The sequence below is a fragment of the Lipotes vexillifer genome, unplaced genomic scaffold (assembly GCF_000442215.2).
Source record: "Lipotes vexillifer unplaced genomic scaffold, Lipotes_vexillifer_v1.1 scaffold1581, whole genome shotgun sequence".
Lineage (NCBI taxonomy): Eukaryota > Metazoa > Chordata > Mammalia > Artiodactyla > Lipotidae > Lipotes > Lipotes vexillifer.
In genome coordinates, this window is record NW_006783235.1 from 777,454 (window position 1) to 788,498 (window position 11,045).

Genomic DNA, 11,045 nt, shown 5'->3' on the forward strand with positions numbered 1-11,045 from the left:
AGGAAACAGGGCATGGTGACTGCACAACTTATATGGGAGGCTCTGTATCTAGGAAGCAGCTTTCCTTATTGCTACATTTCTAATCAATATATTCTCTTACCTACTTCATTAGTTTTTCAAACTTGAGCAGTTTTTTAAAACTCTATAAAGATTAGAAATAACATTTTCAATGTACTTGATGCCAAAGAGCTCTACAGTGAGTTATTTTTGAAACATTTTCAGGGAATCAATATGATATTTCTTTTCCCCTTTCTCACTCAAGGCAAAATGATGAACCTACAAATATCTGCTTTATTTACATGAAAATCAGTCACCATTTTTCAGTAAAATGTAAATGATAGCACAAATTTGTATTCTATTTTGATGCATATACATAATGGTTTTTAGTCAAAGTCACTAAATTTTGCCTAGTTTCTTTTGGGTGGAAACATAGGTTTCCAGAAAAGTACTGAAATTATGCTAAAATGTGTTAGAGCAGTGTGTTACTATATTAAGCTTTAGAGACTGGGATGCACTCAGTAAGTTAAAAAATTTGGCTAATTAAGTTTATCCATAGAATATTGTTAATAAAATATATTGTCATGACAATTATTCACAGTTTTAGAAAAATCTACAAATAGTTTATAATTAATTTACAAATTTTATATCTATTAGTAATGCTCCAAATTGTTGACAAAGATGTTCACTGTCTGTTTTTTTGAAAACAATGTGCAATGATGGATTTGGCACAATTTTTGAGTGATTTATTCCTGATTTAGTGTTACATAAACATCTGTCATATCTAAGAATACTATAATTGAATTTTTTTTTTAAAGAAATATTATTGAAATTCAAGTGCATGAAAGTTAAGGCTGGCTTAAGGAGTAGTATCTTTTGTTGTTTTTAATTTCCAAGCTGAGTGAGAAAAAAAAATATATACACATTTAAAATGAAAATGTAATCTCCCAAGTACCGTATATAAGTGTGAATTTACTTTAAAGGGCTATCATTAATTTTACACAATAGTTTAGGAAATAGTGAAACATATCTTGTCTTCTAAATTACTAAATATTTAGTCTCTAAGCAATTGATGTTAAATATAAGATGCCACAACTACCTAATGAAATATTTGTGAAAATTTCACCCTGGCCACTTTTTAGTTTTTTGGTTCTAGAGTCACAAAATTAACCCTTATCTCTGATCACACATTGTGAATTTTCTAGATTTAAGTAAAAACAGAGTGAAAGAGATTCACAGATCAAAAATTTCATCCTTATAGTGGTACAAACAGCTAAAAACCCCAAAACCTCCAAATTACCTGCCATCATGATGGCAAGCCACAGGAATTATATCCATATGTGAAACGCAATTATATCAGTTTGAACAATTTTATCTGCAAAAGCAGAGAAATCAGCAAAAATGCAATATCATACAATGTTTTACAAAGGTGCTAGAACTTAGTAGTTCTTGTTCCCATTATCATGTGAGAAAGCAAATATGTTGCTTTGAAATCCATTGTTACAGAATAGATTATAGAATAATAAATCTCATATAGATATTATAACATGAAATTAAGGTTTTGGGATTCAAATGCAGCAAGGTAAATGTATTCTTTGGAAAAAAAAAAAAAGCCATGCTTTCATTTTTATGCTCTAAATTCCAAAGCATAGATAAATCCAAATCTTGCCAGATGAAGTATCTTCATAGCATTATGAATATTGGAATCTTTGGGATAAATTATGTTATAAAGTTGCTTTATTTACCTTTTTGTTGTTACTTTTCCTTAGTAAGGGTCCCTCTTGCAATGTGAATAAATCAATTAGCTTTTGCAAATTAAAGTGATTATAAAATCCAAGTAGAAGTATATAGCACTGCTATGTTTAAACATAGCAGTTACCATTATGTTTGCAAAACTTATAATAGCTAGAGCCCATAATATAATAATTGGCAAAATTGCCTGAATTTGAAAGTTATGAACATTTCCTTTTTAGTTTTCCCCTCAACTTACTCTGAAGAATTCTTTTGTTGACCCTGAATCCAATGTCCCATAGGCAATTTCTGTTTGTTTGGCCAGGTCTTCTGCACTTTCTATGGGGGAGACCATTCTCTCGACAGTCAGGAAAGCAGCGAGGTTAGCAGTATAAGATGATATAATGATGAGTGTAAAGAACCACCAAACACCTCCAACAATTCGACCTGAGAGGGATCTAAACATGGATAAGATAATAACATTTTCCTTTCTATAATCAACATAGAGAAAGAAAAGAAATAACATCAATTCACCATGTATGTTTAATAATAATTACAAGTATCATTTTATGTTCTGAATAGTCTACTCAGAATGGTTCTAGTATTTTTGTATCACCTGACATCCTTTTTGCTATATTGAATGTATAAATGCCACATTTAGAATACTTTTCCTTTTTATTGCTTACTTGGCAGAAATATAGAACCAAAAGCCTTTCCTTCAGGTCCAGAAGAGGAATGCTTACTTAAATTCATTGATCCCTTTTGCACTTTAGCATCTCTGAAATTAAGATGCAACCTATGTTTGATGAGATAAAACACAGTACCATAGTTTGATTGGCAGCACTGTTTCTCTCTCTGTGGCACATAAAATAGCAATACATCTTAACAATTGGTGAGCTATTAGATTTGATACAAGATGGCAGATGCTCTTCTGAGAGAACTTGTTTTTACCTTCAGTCAGAGCTATGCCAAGATGGATGGGACATATGCCAAGGTGGGGCTGGACCACATGAAGATCTAGGATTGGTCTCAAAGTAACCATAGTTGAGAATGTTTTGTTTGTTGGTTGGTTGGATTGATATTCCATTTCTTATCTGGATGGAGGATGAGCTATGCCTTAAAGTTCTATACATACTGGTATAAAAATGTTCTCTCTGCCACTTCCAACATGAGACCAAAGCATGTGACTTGTTAATATGCAGTGTAACAACACTGAAAACTGAGGCTAGAGCTCAAAAGAACATTTTCTCTTCACCATTTCTCTGGTTATCAGGGATGTGTGGGTGAGCAGAAGAAAAGTGAGAATGAAATGAATAAAAAATTCAGAGCATAATCATAATTGATCTTGTTCAATAGGACCATCAGACTATTTAAAATTCCTGTGACAAATTACTTTTAAACATTTTCTTAATATGAGGAAAGATTTCATATTTTCAATGGCATTTCTAGCTTAAAATGCTCCCTTCTTAACCATTATTATATAAGTGACACCTGTTTGTTTTAACTTAACATTTGCTTAATCCTGGTTTTAAAACCATAAAACTGGGGATTTGTTCAAGATTGTGGAGTAGAAGGATGTGCGCTCACTCCCTCTTGTGAGAGCACTGGAATCACAACTAACTGCTGAACAATCATTGACAGGAGACACTGGAGCTCACCAAAAAATTACCCCACATCCAAAGACAAAGGAGAAGCTGCAATGAGACAGTAGGAGGGGCACAATCATAATAAAATCAAACCCCATAACCACTAGGTGGGTGACTCACAAATGGGAGAACAATTATTCCACAGAAGTCCACACACTGGAGTGAAGGTTCTGAGCCCCACATCAGGCTTCCCAACCAGGGAATCTGGCAACGGGAGGAGGAATTACCAGAGAATCACACTTTGAAGGCTAGTGAGATTTGATTGCAGTACTTCGACAGGACTGGGGGAAACAGAGACTCCACTCTTGGAGGGCACACACAAAGTAGTGTGTGCATCAGGACCCCGGAGGAAAAAGCAGTGACCCCATAAGAGACTGAACCAGACCTACCTGCTAGTGTTGGAGGGTCTCCTACAGAGACGTGGGGTTGCTGTGGCTTACAGCGGGGACAAAGATACTGGCAGCAGAAGTTCTGGGAAGTACTCCTTGAGCTCTCCCAGAGTCCACCATTAGCCACACCAAAGAGCCTGTAGGCTCCAGTGCTGGGTCACCTCAGGCCAAACAACCAACAGGGAGGGAACTCAGACCCACCCATCAGCAGACAAGAGGATTAAAGTTTAACTGAGCTCTGCCCACCAGAGCAACACCCAGCTCTACCCACCACCAGTCCCTCCCATCAGAAAGCTTGCACAAGCCTCTTAGATAGCCTCATCCAATAGAGGACAGACAGCAGAAGAAAGAAGAACTACAATCCTGCAGCCTGTAGAATGAAAACCACATTCACAGAAAGATAGGTAAAATGAAAAGGCAGAGGGCTATGTACCAGATGAAGGAACAAGATAAAACCCCAGAAAAACAACTAAATTAAGTGGAGATAGGCAACCTTCCAGAAAAAGAATTCAGAATAATGATAGTGAAGATGATCCAGGACCTTGGAAAAAGAATGGGGGAAAAGACTGAGAAGAGGCAAGAAATGTTTAACAAAGACCTAGAAGAATTAAGGAACAAACACCCAGAAGAATTAAAGGACAAACAGAGATGAACAATATAATAACTGAAAAGAAAAATACACTAGACTGAATCAATAGCAGAATAACTGAGGCAGAAGAATGGATACGTGACTTGGAAGACAGAATGGTGGAAATCACTGCCACAGAACAGAATAAAGAAAAAAGAATGAAAAGAAATGAAAACAGCCTAAGAGACCTCTGGGACAACATTAAACACACCAACATTTGCATTGTAGGGGTCCCAGAAGGAGAAGAGATAGAGAAAAGACCCAAGAAAATATCTGAAGAGATTATTTGAAAACTTCCCTAACATGGCAAAAGAAATAGCCACCCAAGTCCAGGAAGCACAGAGAGTCCCAGGCAGGATAAATCCAAGGAGAAACATGCCGAGACACATAGTATCCAGATTGACAAGAATTAAAGACAAACAAAACATTTTAAAAGCAACAAGGGAAAAACGACAAATAATATGCAAGGGAACTCCCATAAGGTTAACAGCTGATTTCTCAGCAAAAACTCTACAAGCCAGAAGGGAGTGACACAATATATTTAAAGTGATAAAAGGGAAGAACCTACAACCAAGATTACTCTACCCAGCAGGATGTCATTCAGATTCGATGGAGAAATCAAAAGCTTTACAGTGGGCTTCCCTGGTGGCGCAGTGGTTGAGAGTTCACCTGCCGATGCAGGGGACACAGGTTCGTGCCCCAGTCTGGGGAAGATCCCACATGCCACAGAGCAGCTGGGCCCATGAGTCATGGCCGCTGAGCCTGCGCGTCTGGAGCCCGTGCCCCACAATGGGAGAGGCCACAGCAGTGAGAGGCCCACATACCACACACACACACACACACACACACACAAAAAAGCTTTACAGACAAGCAAAAATTAAGAGAATTCGGCACCAACAAACTAGCTCTACAACAGATGCTAAAGGAACTTCTCTAAGTGGGAAACACAAGAAAAGGACCTATAGAAACAAACCCAAAACAATTAAGAAAATGGTCATAGGAACATACATATTGATAATTACCTAAACGTGAATGGATTAAATGCTCCAACCAAAAGACACAGTCTTGCTGAATGGATACAAAAACAAGACCCATATACATGCTGTCTACAAGAGACCCATTTCAGACCTAGGGACACATACAGACTGAAAGTGAGGGGATGGAAAAAGATATTCCATGCAAACAGAAATCAAAAGAAAGCTGGAGTAGCAATACTCATATCAGATAAAATAAACTTTAAAATAAAGAATGTTACAAGAGACAAGGATGGACACTACATAATGATCAAGGGATCAATCCAAGAAGAAGATAAAATAGTTATAAACATATATGCACCCACCATAGGAGCACCTCAAAACATAAGGCAAATGTTAATAGCTATAAAAGAGGAAATTGACAGTGACACAATAATAGTGGGGGACTTTAACACCTCACTTACACCAATGGACAGATCAACCAGACAGAAAATTAATAAAGAAACAAGTTTTAAATGACACAATTGACTAGATAGATTTAATTGATATTATAGGACATTCCATCTGAAAACAGCAGATTACACTTTCTTCTCAAGTGCATACAGAACATTCTCCAGGATAGATCACATCTTGGGTCACAAATCAATCCCTGGTAAATTTAAGAAAATTGAAATCATATCAAGCATCTTTTCTGACCACAACACTATGAGAGTAGAAATAAGTTACAGGAAAAAACCCCATAAAAACACAAACACATGAAGGCTAAACAATACGTTACTAAATAACCAAGAGATCACTGAAGAAATCAAAAGGTTTTTGATAAACCACAGCAAGATCCTTTTTGACCCACCTCCTAGAGTAATGGAAATAAAAACAAAAATAAACAAATGGGACCTAATGAAACTTCAAAGCTTTTGCACAGCAAAGGAAACCATAAACAAGACGAAAATGCAACCCTCAGAATGGGAGAAAATATTTGCAAACGAATCAATGGACAAAGGATTAATCTCCACAATATATAAACAGCTCAAGCAGCTCAGTATTAAAAAAACAAAGAATCCAATCAAAAAATGGGCAGAAGACCTAAATAGACATTTCTCCAAAGAAGATATACAGATGGCCAAGAGGCACATGAAAAGCTGCTCAACATCACTAATTATTAGAGAAATGAAAATCAAAACTACAGTGAGGTATCACCTCACACTGATTAGAATGGGCATCATCAGAAAATCTACAAACAACAAAGGCGAGGGTGTGGAGAAAAGGGAACCCTCTTGCACTGTTGGTGGGAATGTAAATTGATATAGCCACTATGGAGAACAGTATGGAGATTCCTTAAAAATGTCAAAGTAGAATTACCATATGACTCAGCAATCCCACTACTGGGCATAGGCCCAGAGAAAACCATAATTCAAAAAGACACTGCACCTCAATGTTCATTGCAGCACTATTTACAATAGCCAGGTCATGGAAGCAACCTAAATCCCCATAGACAGATGAATGGATAAAGGTGATGCAGTACATATATACAATGGAATACTACTCAGCCATAAAAAGGAACGAAATTGAGTTATTTGTAATGAGGTGGATGGACCTAGAGTTTGTCATACAGAGTGAAGTAAGTCAGAAAGAGAAAAACAAATACTATATGCTAACACATATATATGGAATCTAGAAAAATGGTACAGATGAACCAGTTTGCAAGGCAGAAATAGAGACACAGATGTAGAAAACAAACATATGGACACCAAGGGGGGAAAGTGTGTGTAGTGTGGTGGTGGTGGTGGTAGGATGAATTGGGAGATTGGATTAGTGTACATATGTACACTAATATGTATAAAATAGATAACTAATAAGAACCTGCTGTATAAAAAACAAATAAATAAATTTTTTAAAACCCATAAAACTATTACTTGATTTGCTTTAATTTCTTTTCATTTCATTAATTGAGGATTATTGATTCAAATTTCTATGTTATTGGAATTTAAGCACGTTTATAGTGTTCCTGGTTCTTAAGGAATACAAACTGCATTGTAACTAAAATGTCTCTTTTTGAGAAAGCATTTCTTTAAAAATGCGTATATTTGTGATGCTAATATAAGTCACTTTAAATTCAATTTTTAGCTTCTCCTGCCTTCAGTTATTTTTCTGAGAGAAATTTGTTTTTTTCTTGCAACAGGAGGTTGGCTGCTTTTTTGACACATAACTGAAACACATCCTTATGGATATGAGCTGTTACTCCACCGATAAGGAAAACAAATATAATATTTACATTGCTGACTCTTTGCCTACTGCTTAGCTTGTTTATGATTATTAGATAGAACAATGTATATCTGGAACCTACTATATTAACTCAGGTTTTAGGTAACTCCATGGTAGAAATCTCCATTAAGCTACATGGGATGTAAATCGAGTAAATTAATTTTCAAAAGTGAACAAAACAACAAAAACATTTGATTTTGAAAAGGAGACAACATGAAAATAAATTCCTATTCTTAAGAATTTAGATTTAGTTTCCATCTGTAATTACTGAAAGAAATATTAATACTAAGTTATTTTTGATCTTTCTGATGGGTTCCATATGTTACTTTTCCATTGGGAAATTAATCTTTATGATGTATCCATGCTTTGTGCTAATTTGGAAAAATTGGTTATGAGTATATTTAGATTAATTTGGGATTGCAAGGTTTTTCTTTGTTTCAAGCAATGCTCTGCCTCCAGGAAAAGAACATATAGAGAGATGTTATGCACAATATTTAGAATTACTGTGGAATTGGTGAAGAACTTAAGGGTTTTGAAACTAACCTGGGTGAAATGTCACATCCTTGCTGCATAAAAGCACCCAAGGAAAACCAGAGGCTGTTAAAGATGCCAAACTCATTGGGAGGCTGGTCACTGGGTCCTTCCTTTCCATCTTCTGGCTCTTCTGTGTGCCACTCATATGGACTAAACCTACTAACTAGGAACAAGACCACGCTGACACCAATGTAGGCAAAGACTATGCACATCCAAATCTCATAGGCCAGAGGATCCAAGAAGGAAAACACTCCTGGTTTAGATTTCTGAGGCTTTTTTATCATAATAGATATGCCCAAACTCATGAAGGGCTTAGAGAAGTCAATGACCTCCTCTCGGACCAAAGTGATTGTCAGAGGGGCAATAGCAATCTCTGCTTTCTATAAAAGAAAAGACACATGAAAACATGTAGGTTAATAGATTTCATGAAGCAAGTAGTACTGGATTGATCTATTCAAAGTTAACCAGTTATGTATTTATTCTACATTTTTTGGGGAATACCAACAATAAATAAGGCCAGTGATAAATACAAAGATGAACAGATTTGTTTTCATAAAATATTATATCACTTTAATTGCACAGAATACTTTTATTGGTGCTAGTAATTAGATGAGAGGAAGAGAAAAAGAGTAGACATAAGCAAAAATAACTTGAATTCAAATAACTGCCTTATTCTTTAAGGGTCTGAGATGGCGCAGAGGAGGATACTCGATAGTTTTTCCATATGGCTGAATTTCTGAATTTCTTAGCCAGAATTGCTGCTATTTTGCAGTGTTTTCTGTTTCATTTGGAATGTTACCACTGATTCATTACTTGGCCATTCCTTAATATTATGAATTGTGAATTTCAAACATTCTTTTCTTTTTTATTCCTTTCCAGTTATGAGAAAACCTATCATAAAGTCTGTGTTTGTGAGATAAAAGAAACCTATTGTTTGACAATATTTTTTGACTCAGCACACACACATAAATCTGGAAACTGACATTTATTTCTTCCTATTCACATACTTTGATTTCTACTTTCAATTTCTAAAAACGATTTTGGAAAACAGTGGATTCAATTCTCATATATTATTATTAATAAGACACCAGCTTCCATTTTCATTTTGTGATTCTGAGTAATTTTTCTGAGCCTTTTTCCATATCTCTAAAATGAAGACATTTTCTTTCCTGTTTACCTCATTGTGTTATTGCAATTATCTGTTCAACAAATCTTAATAAAACAATAGTAAGCATTTAATGAGGGATTATGTGTCTATGCTGATTTAAATATTTGGAATGGCTTTTCACTTAACCTTCTTAAAGAGATAAACAATCTTATGTTTATCATTGTTTTATAGATGATGAAACTGAGACAAATGAGTTTTACACATCATAGCAGCTCTGCAATTTGAGATTGTACTTCTTCTATTAAATCATGCCATCTCTAAAATCAAATGAAATAAAGTGTGGTGAAAAAACTGTAAATTGTTACATGATCTACAAATGAAAAAAGTTTTTTTTGATTATTTATTTTAAAAGGAAAATATTTGGCATTGAAATGGAATCTGAAACACAGACATATATGTTCTTACATAGTGGCTGCCACTCTTACATTCACTCTATATCTCCTCAGGCCCCTGGATTGATACAATGGCCAGCAGCTTGATACAAAGGCAACTGGAGGGTTAGCATGGGGAATGTACTCTGGCTGTCACGTTTTTCACTGGGTGACTGAGAATTAACTGCATACACTTTCAAGTGGGAATAAACTTAGTTCACATCACAAATGCCCACATATAATACAAAAGCCAGAGAATCATTGCTGAGAGGTTATTTCCCATAGTTATTATTATTTGTATAATTTTCATTATACAGTGATATATGAAGTAGATATAGAAAAAATTAGTATATAAAAACAGAACCAGAAATTTAGGAAAATTTATCTTCATTTCCTTCACCTACTCTTATTATTTTCTTTATATATGCCCTACTAGACATTGTTTTATGAATATTAATTTCTTATTTTAAAATGGGACAATATAGAACACTATATTTTATAATTCCTTTTCTCAAGAGAATGAGTTATTTCAACATTATTTCAACATATATAGTAAAAATAAGTTTTAATGATTGCAAATATTTTATCATGTTAAAGCATCAAAATTTACTCAATTTATTATTTTGGGGGTATTTATATTGTTTCCAGTTTTACACAATTTATAATAATGGTGATGTGAACATCTTTGAAGACAAATCTTCACACATATCTTTATTATTTAAAATACATTTCTAGAAAGGGATTGCTGGTCTAAATGGTAACAATCATTTTAATGTTCATTACATGTTTTGCCCAACTTTTCTCCAGAAAGATCATGCAAATAGCACTGTGGGAAAGCACCTTCAGCTTTGAACTTTGGATACCCCCTGTGTATCTTTATTCTCATCTATCTTCACCAATTTGCTAATCTCATTGTATTGATTTGAATTTTTTTTTGTAAAACAAATAGCCACTTTTATTCCTTTTATGTATTACTTGTCATAATCTGCCCCTTTTCCATATGGCGTATTCATTTTTTTGCTTACTAATTTATGTGTTTTAAAATAAATATTAATAATATTATTTTTCATATATGTTTTTAATATTCCCCCAGTCATCAATTTTGGTTTATATTACTTAGTTCATGATACTTTATTGCATTATATACGTTTTAAAATTTTGTTGTCGCCATATAAAATTATCTTTTTGTGTTTTCAGCCATTGGTTTCATGCTTAGAAAAATCCTTCTCATATCATGATTAATCTCAATCATATATTTTATTCTAGTACCTATGCTCCCTCTATAATTTATCTAGCATTTTGCATGATAATGTATTACAAAATTGTCCTGCTTTCCCAGCAGGAA

The 11,045-nt window shown here is 34.6% G+C and overlaps 1 protein-coding gene across 3 annotated transcripts in view; it reads right to left on the reverse strand.

Annotated features, from left to right (window-relative positions):
- The window catches only part of GRIA4 (glutamate ionotropic receptor AMPA type subunit 4), a 487,613-nt gene that overhangs the window by 49,879 nt on the left and 426,689 nt on the right, over positions 1-11,045 (reverse strand). For all 3 annotated transcript variants that reach the window (XM_007455885.1, XM_007455887.1, XM_007455886.1), the window contains 2 exons: positions 8,171-8,541; positions 1,988-2,186 (listed from right to left, as the gene is read on the reverse strand). In XM_007455885.1, the coding sequence (XP_007455947.1) occupies positions 1,988-2,186; positions 8,171-8,541 (570 nt within the window). The remainder of the gene's footprint in view (positions 1-1,987; positions 2,187-8,170; positions 8,542-11,045) is intronic.